Source organism: Scyliorhinus canicula, chromosome 5 (genome assembly GCF_902713615.1).
Source record: "Scyliorhinus canicula chromosome 5, sScyCan1.1, whole genome shotgun sequence".
Classification (NCBI taxonomy): domain Eukaryota; kingdom Metazoa; phylum Chordata; class Chondrichthyes; order Carcharhiniformes; family Scyliorhinidae; genus Scyliorhinus; species Scyliorhinus canicula.
This window is the reverse complement of record NC_052150.1, coordinates 153,309,537-153,334,448: the sequence shown is the minus strand read 5'-3', so window position 1 is coordinate 153,334,448 and position 24,912 is coordinate 153,309,537. Positions and strand designations below refer to the sequence as shown.

The 24,912-nt window shown below is 41.1% G+C and overlaps 1 protein-coding gene across 6 annotated transcripts in view; it reads left to right on the top strand.

The window, feature by feature from the left end:
* Positions 1–24,912, top strand: part of LOC119966337 (DNA-binding protein SATB1-like) — a 169,195-nt gene that overhangs the window by 19,627 nt on the left and 124,656 nt on the right. For 2 of the 6 annotated variants that reach the window (XM_038797837.1, XM_038797835.1), the window contains exons 2-6: positions 226–462; positions 1,863–2,039; positions 3,078–3,204; positions 3,577–3,700; positions 24,161–24,272. In XM_038797837.1, coding sequence (XP_038653765.1) covers positions 252–462; positions 1,863–2,039; positions 3,078–3,204; positions 3,577–3,700; positions 24,161–24,272 — 751 coding nt within the window. In that variant the 5' untranslated portion in view covers positions 226–251. The remainder of the gene's footprint in view (positions 1–225; positions 463–1,862; positions 2,040–3,077; positions 3,205–3,576; positions 3,701–24,160; positions 24,273–24,912) is intronic. The other 4 variants (XM_038797839.1, XM_038797838.1, XM_038797841.1 and 1 more) reach the window with 2 other exon arrangements.

Sequence of the window (24,912 nt, the reverse complement as noted above, 5' to 3'; positions counted from 1 at the left end):
ATGAATTTGTCCTTACATTTTGACATCCTGTTCTGAAGGATTTGGATCTTGTGTCTTTCTGAAAAGCTACATAGACATGCTGTACTTTACAGGTTTCGAGACCTTAATTTTTAAATAAAGAAAGGCTGGTGATAGAAAATCTGGACATTCCACATTAATCCTCTATATTTGTTGTTGAGTCTGACCTCAGTAATATCTTGAAGTGGTTTTCTTTAAACTTGGTAGGTGATCTCTGAGAATTGGTGGTGAGCATGGAAAAACCCAGTGAAACAGTGCAAGTGAAGGAGAATTCAGAAAAAAACAACAATCTCATTGATCCTAAAGGTACCCCGGCTAAGATCCCCCGCTTGGACCAGAATGGGAGTCTCTCCATCCGCAACAGACTGGGTAGCATGGGTGCCAAAGTGACTGGAGTCTCACTCAAACACACGGGCCAGCTGGTGAAAATCGGTTATAATAAAGGTACCAGTGTGTGCAACCTGCTTTCACTAATATAGAAATAAAAATAGGAATCTAGGCGTTTTAACATTCCCGTGGTAACGCAAAGTTGACTGCAAAGCAAATTTCCTTCAGCCCACAGTTTAAATGTATTCGATCCTTGCATAAGCCAGTGTATTTCTGAAAATAAAATAGTTTGAAGGCAGCAGAATTTATTGTTCAAGCTGCCATAACATTTATCAAACAATCATTTATTTTTTCTCTGTTTACAGACAACAAGGAATGTATTATTTATGAAATGAATGGACACAGCAGCCTGTATTGTTAGATCTTTATCTATTAGAACTGGAAAAAGGCACTTCAGCAAATTCCTTGGCCTCTACTTTTGATTACCTTATTTATTGATTGTTAGCCAAGTGCATATATGTATAAAGCAAGCCAGGTTAAAAGCACCAAAAATATAATTTATTACAGTTTTCAAACAGAGTGTATTAACATTTACCATCAAGAACTGGAGCAGAATCAAACAGTCTTATGATCCCTGCAAAGTTATAAGTGCCATAAATTCCTGAATAGAAGATTTCAGCTGTCTCTGGCATTATGCGATATTTGCAGACTGTGATGCCAGTACAGTTTTAGACAAGGATTCTATACACTTGATTACTTCTTGCAGCAGATGTGTTGTTTACATAGACTCATAAACCTAATGCGAAAGCTTCATGCTGCCTTTCATATCTACATCATTGAGTATTTTTAGAACTGATTGGTGACCATCACTTACTGCTTTAATACTAGAAGGTTATAAAGTTGCTGGCCCTGGAAATTTAGGCAAGTATTAGTAATAAGGCGCAGCCAGTGAAGTGAAAGATCATGAAAAGAAGGAAGATGATGACAGTTTGGGGAAAAAGATGGTAGGAAATTAATGATGTCATATTTAGTCAGTATCCTAAGAGCTGTATAAACAGTTTTTAGAACTACCAGACCTATTATGTTGGGAAAGATATCTTATAAAGATTGAAATTATGAATCATAATCCATCACTGTAAAGACAGAACATAATTTTGTGTCATGCATGATTTTAACAGATATGAATTACTTCCCGATTAAAACATTGTAGTTACTAATCATTCTGTGAAATTAAACAGGTGACCAAACCTATTAGTGAGTTTAAGGGCCGTTTATATTTTACTTAATAAAATTTAACTTGTGGATTCTTTGGAAATCCAGTCTCGTCCAATTGCTCATACAAGTGATCCATATATATGTTTGTTTTAACATATTGTTTTATTGCTTTCTAAAAGCAACCACATTTATTGTGATTTATAGCTTACAGTAGATACTAATAAATCTTATTAGAATGATAGTTGCACCTCCTATATAATGTACAGTATAAAAATATGTAAGTAATTTCTTATTCTATGTAGGAAATATGCTCCCTGTTTTCTGTGTGGTGGAACACTTCGAAAGTCCTATTGAGTATGAAAGTAAAGAAGAACATGCAGAATTTGTTCTGGTACGGAAGGACATGCTGTTTAATCAACTAGTTGAGATGGCACTGCTTTCTCTTGGATATTCCCACAGTTCTGCTGCTCAGGCTAAAGGTACATCATTTCATATTTACGTCCTGACCTAGAATAAAAGTTACATTTTATTTTCCCCATTAAAAGATATGTTTAATATGCTGTGTTCAAAAGTTATGCCAAGAATAAAAAAAATCAGTTTACATTCCTAACTCAAAAGAGGAAAAATGCAAAAATGTAGAAGCCCGTGCCAAAAATTCAAGAAAGTCCTGTCGCTACCTGTGATAATAATGAGGCATCTTAACATAGTGATAACAATTTTCAGCAATGAAGAAAACTACTACAATTTTCTATGTGCACTACATATCGGCAATGAAATTAGAGGACATTGTTTCTTTAATAATTTGATACTGCAGTAAAAAACAATGGATTTTTTAACATAGAACTCTGAATTTTAAATTATTCATATCATGTAGCAATAAATACTCTTTTTGATTTGGACATTAAGTTTTGGTGTAAGTAGAGTATTTATTTGTATGTACTTTATTTTACTGCATATTAACGGAACCATTTTGTTGACGCTAAATATACTTAAAATACATAAGCCAAAATGTTTTGCTTTTTATGGGAGGAGAATCATTTTATATTTAGGCCTTCTTTTGATGATCTAAACAGGGAAAATAGAAACTGATTTCAAATACTTTCTTGACTATCACTTCACTATTAACGATTTGTGGTTCAAGCAAATTTTTACATTTAACAAAGCATTTGAAATACTTTTACATTAGTTATTTTTTCTGATTTAGGTTTCTTTGTATCTTGAATCTATTTGATTCAAGTACACTGCAAATGTTATATTTCTAGTGATGACACTTGTTAAGCATGTTTAACCCAGTTAATGAGGAGCAAGGAGACCAAAGCTCTTTTTTCAATTCATTATTGTAAATTTGTTCTTTTATTACACTTTTGTACACATAAAAATGGAGGAAATCTGGAATAATGTTAAAACAGAGCAAAATAATCAATAAATGTAATTTATTGGCTGTTTAAAAGTATTAGCATCTTGTTGGCGAATAAATAGTTGATGTTTCTCACTCTCCCTAATGCTGACTGTCACAGGCCTGATCCAGGTTGGGAAGTGGAATCCAGTCCCTCTCTCATATGTGACAGATGCACCGGATGCCACAGTAGCAGACATGCTGCAGGATGTGTATCATGTGGTCACACTGAAAATTCAGTTACACAGGTTAGTCACAACATGCAAGTCCCTGGGCCTCAACAATTGCATGGCATCATTACTGTTTCATCTCTGTCTTTAGCTTCCACATTTCTAAATGCCTGAATTATTTTACCAAACGCATTGGAGCAAGAAGGTAGAAGTAACAAGAAATAATAGTCGCCACATGCAGCTGATGTATAATTCATGCATCAATACAGCAGATGTGTTGTATAAAGTAATTAACTAATCAGAACAATCAGGAGACTGAGAGCAATCTCTAGATGCATCTGCTTGATGTGCCAAATGAAATCTGTCTATCTTGAAGGAATGTTGCACCAGGAACCAGTTCTGAAATGTCCTATTTTTTCCCCCCTTTATATGATATATTTTACCACGCAGTTGCCCAAAACTGGAAGACTTGCCACCTGAACAGTGGACACACACAACCGTCAGAAATGCTCTGAAAGAACTACTGAAAGAAATGAACCAGAGTACACTGGCAAAAGAATGCCCCCTCTCCCAGGTATTTAATAGGGCTTTACTAAAGTAGTTTAGAAAGAGGAATAATGAATAAAACCTGAACTTCTTTAAATCTTTTGAGTACAACAGCATTATTTTGTATCAAAATCAAAAGTATATGATTATATTTTTTATCTTTTTTTTTCGAAAATCTTACAAGTGGTTTGAGGTTTTGCATTTCTCTGATTGTCATTTGTAACCATTGCAACTTTGTGGAAGATCATCTGTAATATTCATGGTTTGAAATGTATATTCCTCCCTATTGTACATTGTAAGGAATTTCCCTATCATCGGCTACAGACTCATTCCTGGGAAACCAACAGTAATGATGTCCCAAATTAGAGTAGCAATCACTACAAGTGTAGTTTGGTGCTGGATTACACCAGAAAATAACTAGAAACATAGAAATGTTCCTACTTATTTGAAAAATTCCATACAATGTACATTTCTTTATCAAAGGCTGGATACTAGGAAATGAACTAATGACTGCCAACTAATCTTTGTGGTTCAACTAACATTTATAAGCCTGAAGTTTTCACTTAATGTCTGCTGAACTGTTCAATTGACTTATCACTGAGTATCTTATTCTTCGTTGTTCATTAGCTTGAATGTACTCAAAACCGACTTGCAATTGTACAAGTCTTTCATTGCTAGAGGTGTTAATATTGGATACAATGTTTTTCATTACAATGGAATGATATGTTCTGCTGAAAGATGTCATTTGATGTTACAGTAGCAAAAATTCTTGACAGTGATGTGCTTTTGATTCCAAGGAGAGACAGATAAGGCCAAGGTCTTCATGCAAATTAAATGATTTCAAAAGACATTGAATAGTTTTGGATCCACATCCATTTTGAATATATAAAGCCAGGAAGCCTTACCAAATTAGTCATGGGTCTGCACGTTCTCCCCGTGTCTGTGTGGGTTTCCTCCAGGTGCTCTGGTTTCCTCCCACAAGTCCTGAAAGACGTGCTTGTTTGGTTAATTGGACATTCTAAATTCACCCTCAGTGTACCCGAAAAGGCGCCGGAGTGTGACGACTAGGGGACTTTCACATTAACTTCAATGCAGTGTTAATGCAAGCCTACTGGTGACAATAATAAAGATTATTATAACAGCGATTATTATTATTCTGCTAGAATAACATCCACCACCGAGAGAAGGGTTTAACACATTTATTTGGTAGTTGATTCCACAGTACAATTTATTTAGCTAAATTTGTCAATCAATTATGAAGAAATTCCAATATTTGATTCATGTAAAAAATTGAAGAACTTATACTATGTAGGATGGGTTTGAAAAATGACATGGGGTAGAGATTGGGCATACATTTTAAGGGTGTAAAAGAGGCACAAAGTACATTCATTTAGTAATGAGGCAAACCGTGCCTAATCTGCACATTCTTTGGTCCCATTTAGAAATTAATGGGACCTGTGAATGTCTGAACTTGACCAGCAAGTTTTGCCTCAAAACCCAAAGATTAATTTCCTTCAATGCTCAGACGTTTTGGTTTTGCAGCACCGAATCTCAGCAAGAAAATGGCATTGGATCAAAACCTTAATGTTTTTATAATTTGAATATGTAAATTCTGAGAGGATATTGCAAGCAAAAGAAGTTATGTGAATATTAAAATGATAAAACTTTTTGTTTATGTGGGAGTTTCTGTAAGCTTTAAATTGAAATACTGGTGAATGTGAATTAGTAGCTGTAGCCAAGCAACACTAGATATTAACAGACTTTTAAAATATGCTGTTTAAATTATCTTAATATATATATTATGCTTAGGCAGCTTTTATATCAATGTGGGTGGAGTGCTTGCACTGCCGATTCAGGATGTGCAGGTCTTCCATTGCCAATGACAAGCCTAAAGTATAGGTAGCACTTCCACAAAGGCAGAAGCCCACGGATAAAAATCTTATGGAATCAGCGGGTTTAAATGGAGTTGTCACTCTGCAGGAGCTGGTGTCACAGGCACCATACTGACACCAATATAAATTCAGCCTCAGTTTAAGTTGTTTGTTTCTGGATCAGAACGTTCTAGCTTTGAGCCCTGCACCAAGACCTGAAAGTAGAACTGAGGCTCTTGCTCCAGTTTAGTACTGAAGGAATCCTGCATTATTGAAGCTGCAGTTCTCATAACTGAGTTTAAACCAGGATCCCACCTGTGTGTTCAGGAGACTGTGAAAGATATCATGGAATTGTTCAGAGAACAGCATTATTCGGCAAAGAGTTCACCCTGCATTCTGGCCAACATTCCTCTGCAACCAATATCAAAAGAAATGAAACAGATTAACAAGTCATTTATCTCGTGGCAGTTATAGGATATTGAGAATCTAACGAATAGGAGTAAGCCATTTGCCCCATGAGCCTGTTCTGCCATTCAGTAAGATCACGGTTGATCTGACTGTGTGGCCTTAATTTTACTTTCCTGCCAGCCTCTTGCCCCCACCCCTCCTTAGATGTTGACTCCTTCATTGCTGAGGCAGAATGGATGTTGTGTTTGTCTACCTGACAACGGTTACTGCACTCCAGAAAAAGAAAAAGCAATTCATTTTGTGAAGCTGTTTGAAATGTTTTATTGTGATAAAACTCTCTGTGAAAGCAAATTCTTGTTTATTTAACCAACCTATCTTATCACCTTTGTGCTCTGAAACTACTTTCAACTGCCGAGCCAGTATTGTATTGTGTGCTTCCCATTCCCTTTTTCCAAACTCGTATCTATTTGCGAACATGAACAAGCAGATACGTTTTAAAATTTGTTTGTTACATGTGTTACTAAAGTAGACTTACTAGGATAAAGCTTGGCTTGCTTGTCTCCTCTTTTGGCTTTTCTCATGTTACATGAGGTTGCCACAATGCAGCTTGATCACCCTTCATATCAACCATTTTATTTTGGATTTGGCGGGTGGTTTTACAGCTGGATGCTTCTTGTCGCTAACCCTCCCCATTTATTGGATAAAACTTGGCATTCAGTTGGAAAGGTTGCTTGATTCCCTTTTGTCTTGCCAGCCTCCTTCTTTAAATCATTGCAGTATATAGCAGCAGTGAGGCCAGTGTGGACAGAAAGTTAAAACTGATATGTGCCATAGACGGTTGCTGGTCAGGTTAATTGAAATTACAGGTGGAAAGAGTTAAACATTCCTTCTAGATGTGGGTCAGATGTAATCCGCTAGGAGATTCAGTTTTCTTTCTAATTTGTTTCCAGTGGCAGGTCCCCAATCCTTTATGATTTCACCATTGTATTGTTGAACTGGCAGTGTTAGTTCAGTAAGGATCTAATCTGACTGGAGAAAAGCAATGTGCAATTCCCTTGAGGAGGTAATCTCACACCACCAGTGCAGTATCAATCCTGCATTGCAAAGCTTTCAGAGGATAGGTTGAACAACTTGTACCTTAGTTTAAATGTTTATAGAGCAGAAATTCCTCCTTATGGTTCGCGAACTATTTAAATTTCCAACATTTGGGAAACAGCCATGCCAATGTATCCCGCTATGTGCAGAGTTCTTTCCTGAACTGGACAGTTAAAGTTCCAGCCAAGCAGGAGCCAAGCAATGTAAACATGGTTCTGCCTAGTTAGAAACTGGTCTAAGACTAGTAGCGACAGTGTAAATACTTGTTAAAGGACTGTTTTACTGACAGGACAATACTGTTTTTGAATATGCTCTTACCTGAAGAATAGTTCTACACCCAAATAAACAAATTATAAGCGATTTATTATAAGGCCATCAAACATTTGACTGTGGACCTAATGAAGAAATCATATATATTGAAATCAAATAGTAACACAAAATGTGCATGCATTTGAAAAACATAAATTCCTTCGAATTTTTAGACTAACAGTACAAAAGAAATAGATTGCTGAAGTATATGGGCTTAATGCAAGATCAACAGAGGTTCATTGAATAGATCTTCACTGTACAAGGTTTGGCACTAGACTCCCAAAAACCTGCAAAGTAGTCAATGACATCACACATGTTACGTGACTGTTCTTAAAGAGATGTTTCACACAACAATAATAACCGACAAATATAACATCCCTCCTCCTTTACTTCTAAGATCCAACACCACCAATAACTAGTATTTTAACATAGTTAGTAACATCTATATACAAGTGCAGGCATCATATTATTACATGGTAATACTACAGTCAATAAGATAGATGGGTGTCTGTGTCTCACTGGTTGCCTGCACACTTCCGGGATTTGATATTCTTGACCTTAGAAGTACTTTCACATTCTCCATTAGATGTCTCTCCCTGGAAGGCATTACAGACTCTGTTTCCAAGGGAAAATTTGTAGTAGCAGGTACTTCTGATGCAATCTCTTCTTCTGTAGATGAGCGAGACGTTGCACAGTCCGATGGAATGGAGACCGTTACCTCTTGAGGTAATTCTGGCACTGGTACAAAAATGCGATAATTAATTCACGAGGCATCTCCACAAGAGTTTGTCTGTTGTCTGGACTATGTAGGATATTGGACTAGTCTGAGCCAATACCTTCGCAGGGATCCACTTCTCACTAGTTCTGTAGCTGCGAGCTAACACTTATTCTCCTTGTTGAAATGAGCATTTCCATGAGATACCGCCTCATCTCAAGATCTGTGTCTGTTGGTTTTGCTTTACTCTGTCATATGTCTCAAGACATATCAAAGAGTAAATCCTCAGTTTTGTTTTCATCAAAAGCAAAACTGGTGTGCGTACTTTGTGTAGTTGCATGTATGGTATTTTGATATAGAATCATAGAATTTACAGTGCAGAAGGAGGCCATTCGGCCCATCGAGTCTGCACAGGCACCTGGAAAGAGCACCCTTCCCAAGCTCAGGCTTCCATCCTATCCCCATAACCCAACAATCCGACCTAACCTTTGGACACCAGTGGTAGGACTGTGGGAGGAAACCGGAGCACCGGGAGGAAACCCACGCAGACACGGAGAGAAAGTGGTGCAAACTCCACACAGACAGTCACCGAGGCCGGAATTGAACCTGGGACCCTGGAGCTGTGAAGCAGCAGTGTTAACCACTGTACCACCGCACCGCCCATTGAAACCCATGCAGACACGAGGAGAATTTGCATACTCCACACGGACAGTGACCCGGGAACAGGATTCAAACCCGGGTCCTCAGCGCTGTAGGCAGCAGTACTAACCACTGTGCCACTTGCCGCCCTTGCCACCTATGTTGCACAAAACGTATTCATACAATAATGAAGTGAACCTTGCTCCTTAGAAGCTTGCCGCTCTGACGCCAGAACGCAATTCTCTGGCGACCAGAGAATCGGCGTTAGTCACGCCCGTGCGGTCGTTACGGTGCCAGTCGGGGCTGCTGAAATAGGCCCACGCAGCGATTCTCCTGGTACCACCCAGTGGGTGCTCAGACCCGGGGCCGCGGTGAACGTCCTGGTGGGGAGGTGGGGAGATCTGACTCGGGGGGGGGGGGGGGGGGGGGGGGAGGGGGGGGGGGGGCTCCACGGATTCAGGCCTGTGATTGTGGGCTTTCGATCGGCGGGAGGCCGTGATCTGGAGGCGGCCTACCTCCTTCCACGCGGCCCGCTGTAAAGTCCCCGACATGTTGCTCCGCGCCGGCGCGGAGACGGCAACCACGCGCATGTGCGGACCCATGCCGGCCATGCAGGGCCGCCTTTCGGCGCCAGAGAAGCGTGCAGCACTCCGTCGCCGTGCTATCCCTGTAAATACCGGTGAATTGCTGGCCAGGAGGCCCGTTGACGCCGGCGTACACCACTCCAGTGTTTTCCTGCTATCTTCTCATTTTAGTACCTTTACAGAACCTTCCCCATCACAGGACGATTTATGGTATGTCTTTTGGCTTGAACTGCAGTCACTGGAACATTCTCAATCTGTGAACAGTAAAAAATATTATCGTGACCAGGTGATATTTGACCAGCTTGTAAAGGTAAGTGTGATAATGGATCCGGATTGGCATGACTTTCGGATTGACGGTATTTGATCTCGTAGGGGAGTGCAGATAATGCTAATGACCATATAGCCTAAAAATAGCTGTTAAGGGCCTGTGGTCCATCAGCAATGTGAAGTGATGACCAAACATGTATTAGTGGAATTTTCAAACATCAAATACCGTACTCGGTGCTTCCTTCTCCAACTGAGTGAGGTTAGATTCTGCACTTGTTAATGTACGAGATGCAAAAGCTATTGGTCTTTCTTCCCCTAAGGTTGTGTATGTGACACCACTGCTCCAACACCGTACGGTGAATCATCACAGGCCAGGTGTAATGATAACTTTGGGTTGAAATATACCAACACTTCTGAGTTTTTCAGAGATTCTTTGCCGATTGATGTACTTTTTCACATTCTGGTATCCATTGCTGTGCCTGTTTTGTTGCACAACAACGTATGTAACAGTTTCAGTGGTGTTGCTAAGTTCTGGATCAATTTTCCATTGTAGTTGATTAACCCTCGGAATGACCTAAGCTGAGTGACATTCGTTGGTCGTGGAAACTCCAAAATAGTTTTCATTTTTTTCGGTGCTTTATGCAGACCCTTAGTATCAATTTCATGTACAGAATATTTTACAGAGGTCTGGATGAAATTATTTATCTTTCCTGACACAAAGCCCATGTATTTGAAGTTGTTTTAGTGTAGCTTCCAAGTGTTGCAAGTGTTCTTGATCACTTGTGCCGGCTATCAATATATCATCCAGGTAACACCACCCCGGTAAGCCACTAAGAATCTGGCCCATTGAGCGTTGAAATAAAGCTGGTGCTGACTTTATTCCAAAAGGCAATCTCTTGTAGTGGAATAGGCCTTTGTGAGTGATGATGGTGAGCAGGTGTTGAGGTTCAGCTGCCACATTAATTTGCAGGGAGGCCTGTGATAGGTCAATCTTGCTGAACATCTGTCCTCCTGCTCGGCCTACAAACTGAATTGCTTTAGGGTGGCACAGTGGTTAGCACTGGGACTACAGTGCTGAGGACCCGGGTTCGAATCCCAGCCCTGGGTCACTGTCTGTGTGGAGTTTGCACATTCTCCCCGTGTTTGCGCAGGTTTCACCCCCACAACCCAAAGATGTGCAGGTTAGGTGGATTGGCCATGCTAAATTTCCTCTTAATTGGGGAAAAAAAATAATTGGGTACTCTAAATTTATTTAAAAAAAGAATGAATTTCTTTAGTTTAATTGTAGTTGTTGTTCTTTTCTTTAGCATTGTGAATTTTCTTTGTTGAATTTGTTTTATTTCTACTTTGAACAAGTTCAGTATGTTCCTTTAAGCATCTTCTTTGGAGAAGTTAATTTACTCCAGTAAGCTCATGCTGTGAGTTCAGTTCTGCACAATTTTTACATTGGCTGTCCTTGCCACAGCAGTTTGCCTGTGAATGGCCTGTTTGTACACAGCGATGACATGCCGGTTGCTGGGTAGGTATCTTCTGTGCGACAGCCAATTTATAGATCCTCATACTTGCTCTGAGCTGAGCATTCTCCTCAGCTGCAAGATCTACTGAAACAGCAATTTCTAATCCAGTCTTCAGACAAACCACACAGCAAATGATCTCTAATTGTGTGGTCTAACGAGTCGCCAAATTTGGAAAACTCTAAGTCACTCGAAGGTTGCAACATACTGCTCAATATCTTCCACTTCTAACTGATTCCTTTGATTAACTCAAAACTTTTCCGCAATAATCAATGGCTTTGGTAAATAATGATCTTCTGATATTTTAACCAACTCTTGATCTGTCTTAACCTCAATCTCGGGCTGAACTAAAAGTTTTGCTTCCAATTGTACTTAGGAATGCAGGAACCTTAGGCCACAATTTAACAAAAAAAAAGAGTCCGTTCTGGGCAGGAATCGAGGGGTCGTTCCCAGCGCTTCGAACGGCACTTTTTTTTCCGGTCCGCCCGCCCAAGGCCACACTTAGAGTAATTTCCTGCACTGAAGAGCTTCGACAGTCGGAGCTACTCAGTGCAGGAAGCGATCTGAGGGCCATTTTCAAATGGCGCCCTAATCTACCAACCCCCCAACACGACCCCTGGGCCCTGCTAACTCCTGTTGGGGGGTCCTCGAGCCCTTACACAGTCTGGGCCCAACCCCACTGCGTAAATGCCAGCTTGGCACCTTGGCACTGCCAAGACCACCCGGCGGCCTCAGATTGCCTGGGAGATCCTCTCCCCCCCCCAACCCGGCAGATGCCATTCAGCCTGGTTCCCATTTGTGGGACTGTACTAAACAGCACTCAGCTGGGTTCTCCTCGGCGAGGACGATAGATGCCAGGTGGCCGGTCAATCTGGGGTCAGCACGGTTAAGTGGGTTCTTAAACTCACTTAACCATGCAAGACTAGGTCCCGTCCATTGTGGACAGGATCCAGATCGCGATGTCTCACGAGATCTGGTTAGATCTTGTGAGGCCTAACAGCTGTAGGGAATTCTGGGGAAGGATACCAGCAGTGTCCCCTCCCGATTCTGGAGGGACTCAATTGGTAAACCGCGACCTCTATCTCTTCTGAAATTCTATTGGCCAGAATATAACAATGGAACCTCTCTGGAGATGAATTCCAGTTCTCTGAGTCTTTGTCAAAATAGCCCATCTCCTCGAAGGTTCCCGCCATTTTTCATTGTATCAGAATGCTCGTCCCCATTTGCTTAATTTAGTGGTCTAGTTCAAGATAGATTACCAGTTTGTAATAGCTTTAACTTAAATGCAAGTTATGATAATCTTTTGTTCTCGGCCCTGTTCTACCTCCATGTTTTACTTTACTGTACGTGGTGAGCCCTGCAGCCTGACTCCTCAGATTGCCGGTTTAAAATCGGTATGGGCCCTTCCTTGGACTTTTTGTCCCAAAACCTTACTGGTTCCGATGCCAGTGATTTCTGACCTTCTGCTGATCAATTGACCTGTTGAAGCTATTGATCTGTTAAAACTGCTCCACTTCAATGTTTTTTTTTCCTTCTTGTAAAAGATATTTTTTCTTTCTGTTGATCCGTTCCGTTCCTTGTCACAATTGCAAATTTTCTTTTTGTAAACTGTTGTATCTTTAGACTAACGGAGCAAAAGAAATAGATTGCTGATGCACTTGGGTTTAATGCAAGATCAACAGAAGTTTACTGAATTGATCTTCACTGTACAATGTTTGGCAATAGACTCCTAAAAGCCCACAAAATACGATGATGTCATGCAGGTCTTGTGACTCCGTTCTTAAAGGGACATTGCACACAACCTCAATTGCCCACACTTATAAGAAAATGATGTTCAGGCTGAATTGAAGCAGGTCAATTACATTTAACTATGTTTTATTCAGCAAAATATTTTCCTTTATGGATAAGGAACATTGATTTGATAACAGTGAAATTTAGAAATTAGTGTCTGTAATTTTCTTCAAACATAAGCAACAGGTTGCTATACTGAATATTTGGTAATGATGTTATTGAGCATAAATATTTCTGAATTTTTTTTTTAAATTAAATGTAGTTAGATTAAAAAATCTTGTGGATTTTGCTGAATTTAGTTTTATTCTTCCATGGGATGCGGGTGTCACAGGCTAGACCACCATTTATTGCCCATCTCTAATTTCCTTTGAAAAGGTGCTTGTGAGTTGCCTTCTTGATCTGCTGCAGTCCATTTGTTGCAGGAACATCCAGAGTGTGGTTTGGAAGAGAGTTTTGAGATTTTGACCCAGCGACGGTGAAGGAATGGTGATTTGGTTCCAAGTCAGGATGGTGGGTGACTTCGAGGGGAACATGCAAGTGAGGGTGTTCCTTGTATCTGCTGACCAGGTCACCAGATAAAGGAGCTGTGCTCCGAAAGCTAGTGATTTGAAACAAGCCTGTTGGACTTTAACCTGGTGTTGTAAGACTTCTTACTGTGTCCTACCACAGACGTATTGGGAGCTGTCAACCCCCCCCCCCCCCCCCCCTCCCCACTGACATCTCCCCACTCACCACCTCACCACCCTAAAGGTGTCGCCGGCACTCACCCCACCCCCTCAGTGTCCAATTCCCTCCCTCACCGCACACAAGTGAACCCCACCCCATAAGGCTCCCACCAGGGCCCACCCCTGCACTGCCCCAGCACAGTTCGGCTTTGGCACTGCCAGGCTGGCACTGTGACTACTTGGCAGTGCCACCTTTGCCAGGAATATCCCTCTCCCTTCCTGGAGATTCTACTACCTCTGCGCCCCCGAAGGTTCCATTTGACTGAATCCCGTTTGCCCAAACATGTTGTAAACCTCGTCGACGTGATATAAATATTTAGCATGGGGGTATCATGTGGAGGGGGACCCAGTTAATGATACTCAAATACATTAAAACCTATTGAAATGAGGGTCCATACCCTATGGGGGCGTGAACTTCACGACATCACCAACGATGGGCGGGTAATATCGGGAAATGCGATTCTCTCTGGATTTCCCGCCTACGTCACGGCTGGTGCAGCCTCAAAATCACCCCCAATATCTTTGATTTTTAAAAGGATTTGCCAGCAGCTAATAGCATTCATAATTCTGCATCTGTTTTGTGATCTCACATGAATAACAGAATACTGTTTTTTTTCTTTACCCTTTGGTTTTATTCTTGCAAGGTACAAGAGACGGTTAAACTTGTCAGTTGGCCATTTATTGTTAGTTTGATCTTCCTCCAAAAAGCTTAAGACTGGGAAGAAATCTTTGCTCCAGAGCTAAAAAACCTTTCTGTTCTTAAATGTTAATATGCCACAGTCATCTCCAGCAATAGATGTCTAAACCATTCAGATCTTCTATTGACTTTAAAGTACAAGGAAAGGGATTGGGGGTTACTTCATGTCTGTACGAAAAAAAATACACAAGAAACCAACTCTCTCTCATTAATATTTCGCATTCATTTGAACATCATTATCTATATTTTAATATCCTCTATTTTAGAAGGGTGATGGTAACAGAATATTGGAGTAGTTCATTAAAAAAAAATCCTGAGTCACTCAATTACTGTATATCAATAATTAACCTCTTCATACAGATTTTGAATCTAAAGGAACTTAAATATTCGTTCTGTTTACTCTGTAACGATTAAGTGAAGCAAAATATGAAAAAACTAATAATCAATTAGTAAACTTTGTAAATTTGAGGAGCTGCTGTACCAATTCTTTGTCCAAACCAACATATTGATATTAGTACTCTTTTAGCCTCTTTTTGTTGTTGCCATGGATTTTAACAAATTTGGCCCATAACATTGTTTAGTCTAGAGGATTCCTAGGACAGAACATGCCAAGTCAATGTTATTACAGTATACAAAACACACAAACTGAAGCAATAATGTTCACTAAAGTTTTGACTCAATTTTACATGAAACAAAGTTCAGTAAGGATTACCATATTTTAAATGTAATGATCGAATAGGCATATTTCAAGTGAGCTGCAGTTTAGTCTTTGGAAAAGATTTAGCAGATGCATTACCATGTGTGTGCTATGGATTTAGAAACCGATACTTGACCCACAGTGCAATCTTGCATGCAGTGCTGAGGTGGATGGCTGCAGAGCCCCTACACATAAAAGAAATAATGATTGTGTTCCATTTACCCGTAATCATATGAGGTCTCATAACTTAAATTCTTTTCAGACTCATTTGTTACATTAATGTGATTGCATAAAAAGATATTCTGAATCTATGGCCAGCTACGAGGAACTAAATATTGTCACAAAGATTTATTACTTTTACAAGATTTCTGTTTCCTTTTTTAATTTATATACTCATGGGATGTGGATATCACTGGCAAGGCCAGCATTCTTTGCTCTTCCCCTATTGTCCTTGAGAGGATAGTGGTTCTTGAACCTCTGCAGTCCAAGTGATGAGTGTGCACTCATGATGCTTGTAGACAGGGAGTTCCAGGATTTTGACTCAGCAATGATGAATGAACAGTAATATATTTCCAAGTCTTTGTGCGACCTAAGGGGTGGCCCTCCCTGCAATTGGCAAAGGACAGCCCCCGACGAGCTACCCACCCCTTTCTTCTCGCCCTTAGGCATTGATTTAAGAAATCAGGCTGCCCACTCCTGCCTGTCTGCACATTCCAAATGTTTTATGGGCTTGGTAACTAGCCTAATTGACCCTTGATTAGTCATTTAAATATATCGGGTGGGCTGTCAATTGTGGCACCATCCCACCCCCGTGCTTTGTGGGAACTCTAACGTTGATGAGAAGCTGGTGAGGTGGGTACCCACGGACCTATTTTACATTCCCATCCCCTCATGGCAAACAGATTTGCCAGGGGCACATGGGTCAGCCATGTGGTCTTTCGGAGTTCAGCCAGCAGTTGAACCACTCTTGGTGGTCGGCACTAAAGTTCTCCAACCAGACACGTCCTGCACCCTTGCTTCACATTGACAAGTAACGTTCATTAATTGAGGAATATAAAAATGAAAGACTCGCATTTATATTGTGTCTTTCATGACCTCAAGAAATCTCCAAGTACTTTATGGCCAGTTAAGTACTTTTGGATGAGTAGGTCACTGTTGTAATGTATGAAATATGACTGATAATGTGTTCACATCAATGTCCCATGAACAACAATGCGATAATGGCCAGATTATTTTTTTTTGTGATGTTGAGTGAGGAATGAATATTGGCCAGAACACCAGGGATATCTCTACTGAAAGTCTTCTAAATAGTATTGTGGACTGGTCAGGGAGTACCTAGGACCTTGATTTAATGTCTCACCAGAAAGCTGAGAGGGAAAGGGAGATGGGAATCGCAAGGAGGTTCTGGTTCTGGATCATTTGGTCGCTGGCAAAGGAACGTGTGTTCGGCAGTTGGAAAGAACACAGAGCCAAAGACTGAAAGGGCAATGGATTGTAGATTGGACAAACCCATTGCTGCTGTTTCAGTTTTGCTCGAACCGACCAGACTGTTTAAAGAGGTTGGAGAAGGGAGTCTCTAGGCATACTATGCCATCGGGACTGTCGTGACTCAAGTGAGTGAGTGTTCAGAAATGTTGATGTAAACTGTGTCTGGGGGCTTCAGATGGAATATGGCTGCTGGTGAATGAGACTCGAGGGCTGAAACAATTGAGTAGCGAGTGAGAGACCCTATAAAGCAGAGGGAAAATTGGAAAGACTCTGAGATTTCACATGGTCCCAAATTTCTGCGGGAAGTAATATGAGTGCTGGTAACTGTGTGAGGCGTAGCTTTGGTGGATCGATTATTTAAAGTGAATTTTATTTTTACTATAAATATCCTTCACCTGTTTATTAATGTTGTAGTTATTTTGATTTTAGTTGATTTGTTACAGTAAAAGTTTGAAAAAGTGAAACCTTATCCATTGGTTTTCTTTTTGTTGACTTTGCAAGGATTCATTTCTTTTTATAAAGTTATCAGCCTTCACAAGGATCATAATTCTGTCCACCGATGGTGGGTGGGGAGGGGGAGTGAACGTTTAAGAAGGGCTATCAATCAAGTGGGCTGCTTTGTCTTAAATGGTATTGAGTTTCTTGAACTGCACTCATCCAGGCAAATGGGGCTGATTCCATCATAACCCTGACATATGCCTTGTAGATAGTGGACAGATTTTAAGAAGCCATGAAATCAGTTAGTCGCTGTAGAATTCCCAGTCTCTGGCCATTTCTTGCAGCCATAGTATTTATTTATTTATTTATTATAAATTTAGAGTGCCCAATTCATTTTTTCCAATTAAGGGGTAATTTAGTGTGGCCAATCCACCTACCCTGCACATCTTTGGGTTGTGGGGGCGAAACCCACGCAAACACGGAGAGAATGTGCAAACTCCGCACAGACAGTGACCCAGAGCCGGGGACGAACCTGGAACCTCGACGCCGTGAGGCAGCAATGCTAACCACTGCACCACCGTGCTGCCCTTGTAGCCATAGTATTTATACGGCAGGTCCAGTTAAGCTTCTGGTCACTGGCTACCCTAGCATGTTATAATCATAATAATCTTTATTAGTGTCACAAGTAGGCTTACATTAACACTGCAATGAAGTTATTGTGAAAATCCCCTAGTCGCCTGTTCGGTACACGGAGGGAGAATTCAGAATGTTGAAATCACCTAAAAAGCACGACTTTCGGAACTTGTGGGAGGAAACCGGAGCACCCGGAGGAAACACACGCGTACATGGGGAGAACGTGTAGACTCCACAGAGACAGTGACCCAAGCTGGGAATCGAACCCGGGTCCCTAGTGCTGGGATGCAACAATGTTAACCATTGTACTACCGGGGAACTCGTCAAAGGTAATGCTGCTGAATATCACAGGGAAATATAGTTTTTTTTAATCATGGAGATGGTCATTGCCTGGCACTTATGGTATTGGTTTCCCCTATTATGACACTGATTTCATTCTGATGGTAGCCAAAGGGGATCTCTGATGTGCAAGATCGGTTAACGCATCAAGCAAACTGAGCAGCGAATCTGATTGGAGAATTCTCTTGGTCCGCAAGCCAAGTCAAAAACACTGATAACCATTCTCTATTTTATTGTTTGCAGAAAGCAAAATAAACATTGGGAATTATACATGACATTAAGATGGAAACTGAATTACCTTTAACACTAGCAAGAAAATTACAAAAATTATTTTCATTATCTTAAGAATCTATGGAATTTTTATCATGGAAAGAAAATGAAATGACACTCGAGATTTCTAAAATGTGTTTCTCAGGGACAGAGAGATTGTTCAGCAGAAATTATGACCTGGTATACCATAAAAACATAGTTACATATCATTCAAAAAGGCATCACATTTTCAGTGTTTTTTTACACTGAGAATAAAGTGTAAAAAAGTTAACTTCACATCAGATCACTGACTTATGTACTGAGTGTGTCTGCAAGGACTACAACAGCTTACCCTGTGGAGGAGCTGGGTACTCTTGACAGTAATTACTGAGGCTTGCGTTTAACTGTGTGTATGGACACCAGAAGTTACTGTCAGTTTCACAAGTGTAATGAGAGCAAAAGCTGACAGTTTCACCATCATTACAACCACACAGTCTAGGTTTCCATGCCTTCAGTAAAAAAAATTCACAGTCTGCATATATGATGTGGAATATTTGTATGCTACTTGTGTGTAACCCGAGCTGTCTAATCTCACTTTCAAGTGGACATCTGTGTTTCTAAATAATATTAAAAGTAAGAGTGGATAGTTGCTCATTGGTGTGAAATAAGCTCCAAGTGTTCTCAGAGCGTAAAACCTAATTGGCTCACAAAAATTGCAATGTCTGCTCACTTGTGAGAAAACTCACCACTACTGACATGTTGCTTTTTATTAGTTGATAACATCACTCTAAATAGGGCTTTTAATGCTGTCTAATGCTACGATTTATTTAGTGAATTCTAAAGTACTTCCCAAAATAATCTTCTGAGTCTTTTGATTACAAACATATATAATGTAAAGCTTGTTGCATTTCCCTTTAGAGCAGTGAGTCAGCTTGTGGGGGTGACTAAGATCACAGACTCCACTGTTAACAGAAACCTGCCATTCCAGTCATGCCCACATGGCTGATCGAGTGGCCATTTTAATAATAAACAAATACAACAATTTTTACTCTATTCTTCCTGAATAATTAAAAGGACTTGGATGAGGTGGTTTTTTTCCAGCCTGAAAGTTATTTTGAGAACCTTTTTCCAATTTGAGGATTTCTCTAGAGTTATCCCAGTTTGAAGCATATTTTTAATACATTGTGTAATGATTTGCTTTTCTGTGGGCAACAACAATACTTCAGATTTCCATTTGCAAGATGATTGCACGGCCATTGCAATCACCAATGAAAGCCATATAATAACTGAATAGTACACAAGATTGATAAGCTAAATTTGAAAGAAGTAATATTGTATTATTTGTTTTAGCAAATACTTGAGCTCACTCTAAGGTTATCTTTCTTTTAGAACAACAAACATTTGAACGGCATACTACCTGGTTATGCCAGGTCAGACTCACTGACAGGGAGAGTGCTGAGCATGTCGGGCTGTATTTTCACATTCCTAGCAGGCTGAATCCACTTTGTAAGACAGTGTTCTGTCAGAGCTGATTGCTGATCCGGAGTGGGTCAGTGTGGGGTTGAATATGGCCCCCCGCCCCTGGATGGTGATCAGAGGCCGGCACAGGCATTGTAAAGTGCCGAGGGCTGTTTAAAAGGCCCATGTCAGTCTCTGCAACTTCATCCCAGTTACTTTCTTAAATTCTAGGCCCTCTAGCCACACCCCTTCAGTCTATTGCTCCCCACCTACTCCCTACAGTACCTCCTGTCCCCAGTGGCAAATCATGCAATCCCATGCCCCACACCCAGATCCATTGTCTGTTATAGCCCTTGTACCAACTTAATGACAATTCTTAATAATGCATGCCCCCCACCCACCACCCCTCACCCTTGCATCCGACATACTCCTCACTCAGTATCCACCATGAGCAGACTGAAGGAGCCATGTGGAGAAGAAATAACATTTGGGTCTAAATATCTATGACAGGCTTTACTACAATAAAAAAACACTGTCATTCATGAAAGCCCATTCAAAACTTTCAAATCCCTTCAAGTACTTAATCCTCTATAAAAGCCAATAGATTTGTATTCATAACTGTACATTAAAGATAGCTAATCCATTTAATAATGGCTGAGATCTATTGGCTGTGTTGCGCCTGAAAGGTGGCATGGCACAATGTGACTGGTAGATGCCCGGTGCTGGTAGAAGCCGTGTGGTCCCTCTTCTGGGATCTAACCAGCTTGCCACACCTCACAAGATCCAACGTGATCTCAGGCAGGATCATTGTTTTGTTGAATCTGCATATTTGAGTAAGACAGCTACTCTCACTCTAATATGCACTCCCAGGATCTACCTATGGCATGGGATCTAACTCCCTTGCCTTGGAGATCGCGGATGAGTGCTGTTCAGTGCTTGAACCCACAACAGGGAGAAAACGGAACGGCACTCGTGCGGATCTCTCAGGGGATCGGAGTCCACAGGTGTTTGCCTTCTGGGCAGGATGGCACCCTGGCATTGCTTGTTCCACCTGGGCACACTGCTATTGCCAGCCTGGCACCCTGGCAGTGCCACCAGGGTGCCAATGTGGCACTGCTTTCTGGAAGTGGAATTTCAGGGAGCCAGGCTGGCATTTTCCCTCTGTGGTCAGGGTGCCCTAAGCAGGTGCAGGGGGTGCGGTGGGGACCTACGGACTCCTTTACAGTTAGTTGGGGCTTGTGGGGGTTCGAGAGATCGGTATGGCATTTAAAAATGGCATGCCAATCTCTCCCTGCACTGAGGAGTTCACATGAGAGGAGCTCCTCAGTTCAGAAAATGGGACTAAGTGTGGCCTCAGCCACATGTTCCCCGTTGAGGTCCTCAATCTACCCGAATGGCCAATCGATAGCGTGAGGTTTCCCGGCTGTTCAAATGCAGGAAACACCAGTCTAATCGCGCTACGGAATTCTGTTCCCATTTGGGTAGATCGTGCCCAATGTTGTTGACCTGTCAATCAAACTGTGAACAGAGGAAAGTCTTCTGCTGAGATATTTGTAGGTTATGTAAAGCAGCCAAGCATTAATAATTATGTAATGATAACCCCTGGGAAATGACAACACACAGCTATTGAAACTGCTGGAACAGATTTTATTTACCTCCGTGTAAAAGGCATGACAGTTCTACAGACCTTATCTGCCCTTTGTGACCATTTATATCGACTCTAAAAATTTGTGACTCCTACATTGCAGGATAAGACCCTTTCTACAGCGAAAAATGAAATCTGTTTGGACTCTGTTCAAATGACCCTGCTGAGATCAAGGGCTGCATTTTATAGGGGCGGGGAGAATAGACTACTCGCCACCGCAGAAGGAAGGTTGACTGGAAGCTAACTCGTGCTGAGAAAGCCTGTACCACAGCTATGCTATGTTGCAGGAAGGCTAAATTGCTCAGCAGTTGAGCTTCAGTTCCCCAGTGGGAGGAATTCCCACACTCGGGAGCGGCCAATTAATCTGATTGGCAAGCACTCTCGACAGCGCCAGAGTTCAGTATTGGACACTGCTGGGAATGCAAAAAGAAGCCCGGAGAGGACGACGGCCGTCCAGAAAGATAAGTCCTAGGGTTTTAATACAAGGACAGATCCTAGAGTACAGCAATGGGGCAGAGGGTTGGGCTCTTTCAGGCAGGTGGCACAGAAGGAAAGGGAGGATGACATCTTGCAGTTGCCCCTAATGCACACAGGCACAACCCAAATTAGGTCTGCCTCCCCATTGTGGACAGATCACTTTCTGGCAATTTCATGTTAGAGTGAGACAGCTAGTCTCACTCTAATATGCATTCCCAAGATCTAATCAAGGCACAGGATCTAACCCTCTCACCTTGGAGACCTAGGACGAGTGCCATTTAGTGTTTGTCTCCACAAACGGGGACCAGACAGAATGGCGCTCATGGGCATTGGAGGCCCCCGGTGCATTCCTTCTGGGCAGGGTGGTACCCGGGCACCCTGGCAGTGCCACTTGGGTGCCACTTGGGTGCCTGCTTGGCATTGCCAAGATGTCCAGGTGGCACTGCTAGGGTGCCAGGCTGGCAGTGCCAAAGTACCAAACTGGCATATTTTGCATAGCGGTGATCGGGCCAGGGCGTGCCCTGCGTGGGTATGCGAGGGGGTCCTAGGGACCTCATTATAGCGTGTTGGGGCTTGGGCGACATTCAGCAGTGGCGTCAGGGGCTTGAAAGACTGGGACTCCATTTTTAAATGGCAGAGCTCCTCAGTGCAGAAATTGGGGTTAAGTGCGGCCTCGTCGGGGAGTTCCCCACTGAAGCTCCCGATCTACCCAGATGGGCGTGAGATAGCTGACTTTTTTCGGCGCTCTGGGCGCCAGGAAGTGTCTGGCTAAACTAACGCAATATGGGATTCTGTCCCCATTCGGGTAGGTCGCACCCATAATCTTACTCTTGCCAACTTTCTCCTAGTCTTTCTTATCAGTGATCATTAATATTTACACTTTGTTGTAGTCAATAGATTGGAGACTACAAAGGTTTGAAATTCCCCCAGTCGTCAGGTTTGGCAAAAAAGCCATGGTCAGTGTCCAAGATGACACTTGCATCCTTTCCTTTCACCAACTCAAATTATCAACAGGAAGAATTAAACTCAGCCACCCCCCCCCCCCCCCCCCCCCCCCCCCACCTCCTGACTCCCCCTTTCCTCTCATTGAGAGCGACCAGCACTCTAGTGCTGAATTTGGATCATCTGTCCCAGGGAATAGATCAAGCTGCTACTCCATTCAATTGTAACAGTGAACAGCTGGCAGCAGGGTAAATACAATTGTTCTCCTTTGGTTAAAATGAACAAAATGCAGTGCCTGATAACCAATTGTGTCATTGATGCTTGTTTTGTTTAGTTAAATTTCAGTTCAGTTGTATGCGGTAGATTGTGTCGCTCAAGACCATGTTTCGGGTCATCCAATAACCGTTGGTGTCCGGTCATTAATTTATTTGCAGCATATTGTAGACAAAACCAGTGCAACATAACCTAGAACTCCAAGGCATAAAAGTTTTATAGATCTGCTAATATTCAAATGGATGAACTGTCCTATAGCAAGAATCATACCAAAAGAGATTGAAGTTTTTTGTCATGTTTGTGTTCGTCACCTTAGCTTGGGATTGTAGGTCAATTGTAATGCCTCAATGTTAGCCATTTCAATAAGGTATGTGTTATTCATTCCACTGGAATTCATTTCTCCCCAAATAATTTCAAGCTTTGTATAAATTTCCAACTCTGACACATGCAGTTTGGGATTCAGGAATGCAGGATAATAGAATCCTAATTTAATTTTTTTTAAAGTTTATTCTTTAATTGATTTCACACGAATAGAAGGTCCATATTAGATGCATCTAATTTTGATAAAGAAATATGTGTTCTCATTTAGATTAATTCTGTACGCACTGTTCAAATACGACAATATAGAGCACTTGTGCATTAACCAGGAGCTTGAATAAACAGTCTTGTGAAAGCTAATCATATTATCAGGAAATGTGCTCATTGTCTTGAAGGCACAAGTATAAAATCTGAATAGATACAGCCTGGAAGTTGATTGAAACACACACCTAATTGAGATGCCATCTGTTAAGCCCCAAATTATTATTGTAAATAAATGTACCTCTTTCATCAGAATGGGGTTGAATTGTGGGGCTTATTACTTCTAAACTGCATGTACATTTGTAAACCGTTGTAAATATATATTAGAATTACAATGGATTTGTCCTTTTTTTAATAAATTCTATAAATACATTATATACCCACTGTAACAAGCCCATTTTACAATGTTTGAGGTGTCAGTAAAGCACTTGACATTGATCAAATCAGCTGAGATGAAATAAAAATATTCAATGGGATCCAGAAAAAGTTACGTTCTTTCCTGAAATAATGATTATAGACGAGATTAACTCTGGAAAAATCTGGTGTAAGTGTTTTATTTTACAATCTTCACCACTTTAAACATTTGAGGTAATACTGGTTGAAACAAATTTTAAAATCTTTGTTACTGACTGAAGGTTTTGTTTTTTTAATGCAGAGTATGATTTCCTCCATTGTAAACAGCACTTACTATGCAAATGTATCAGCAGCAAAATGTCAAGAATTTGGAAGATGGTATAAACATTTTAAGAAGACAAAAGATATGATTGGTAAGTAAGGAAAATTGTTAATCTGTTCATGTTGATAAGAATAACGGGCACATCTTTCCAGTAAGTGACTAATATTGTACGTTTGTCTGTTTCGATACACCAATTTTAATCACTTGCACAATTCAAAACATTTTTAGCTGAATCTGAGAAGACGGGATGTGTTAGTTACTTCAAATTTACAGGTGGAAGATTCGGAATTTCATTGTGAAAATGTCACCTGCATGTGGTAGTGTATAGATATGAGGTTACAGATGACTATCAACTAAATTGCTGTTCTGTGTCACTGTTTTGAAAGATATATCGGGCACCATAAAGATGTCTTGATCTATACTTTAAAATGTATAATTTTAACCATTAGAAATTAATATAGATTTAGTCCTCAGAAAACATTGATGAAGATTAAGTAACATAGCGTTCTCAAATAATCGCATGAAGTTTGTGAATGACTGCATGAAATGCAAATTCCAGCCTGGAAAATACTCCTTGCCATTTTGAGCTGTGAGAGATCGCATTTCGACAATGCAGGTTACATGCACTACAAATGAAGGCACTGATCTGATGTTGTGTTACGTCCCACTGTCATGACAGGATCAGTGTCTAGCCTTGATGGCAATAGCAGTATACTTGACCTTATAGAGAT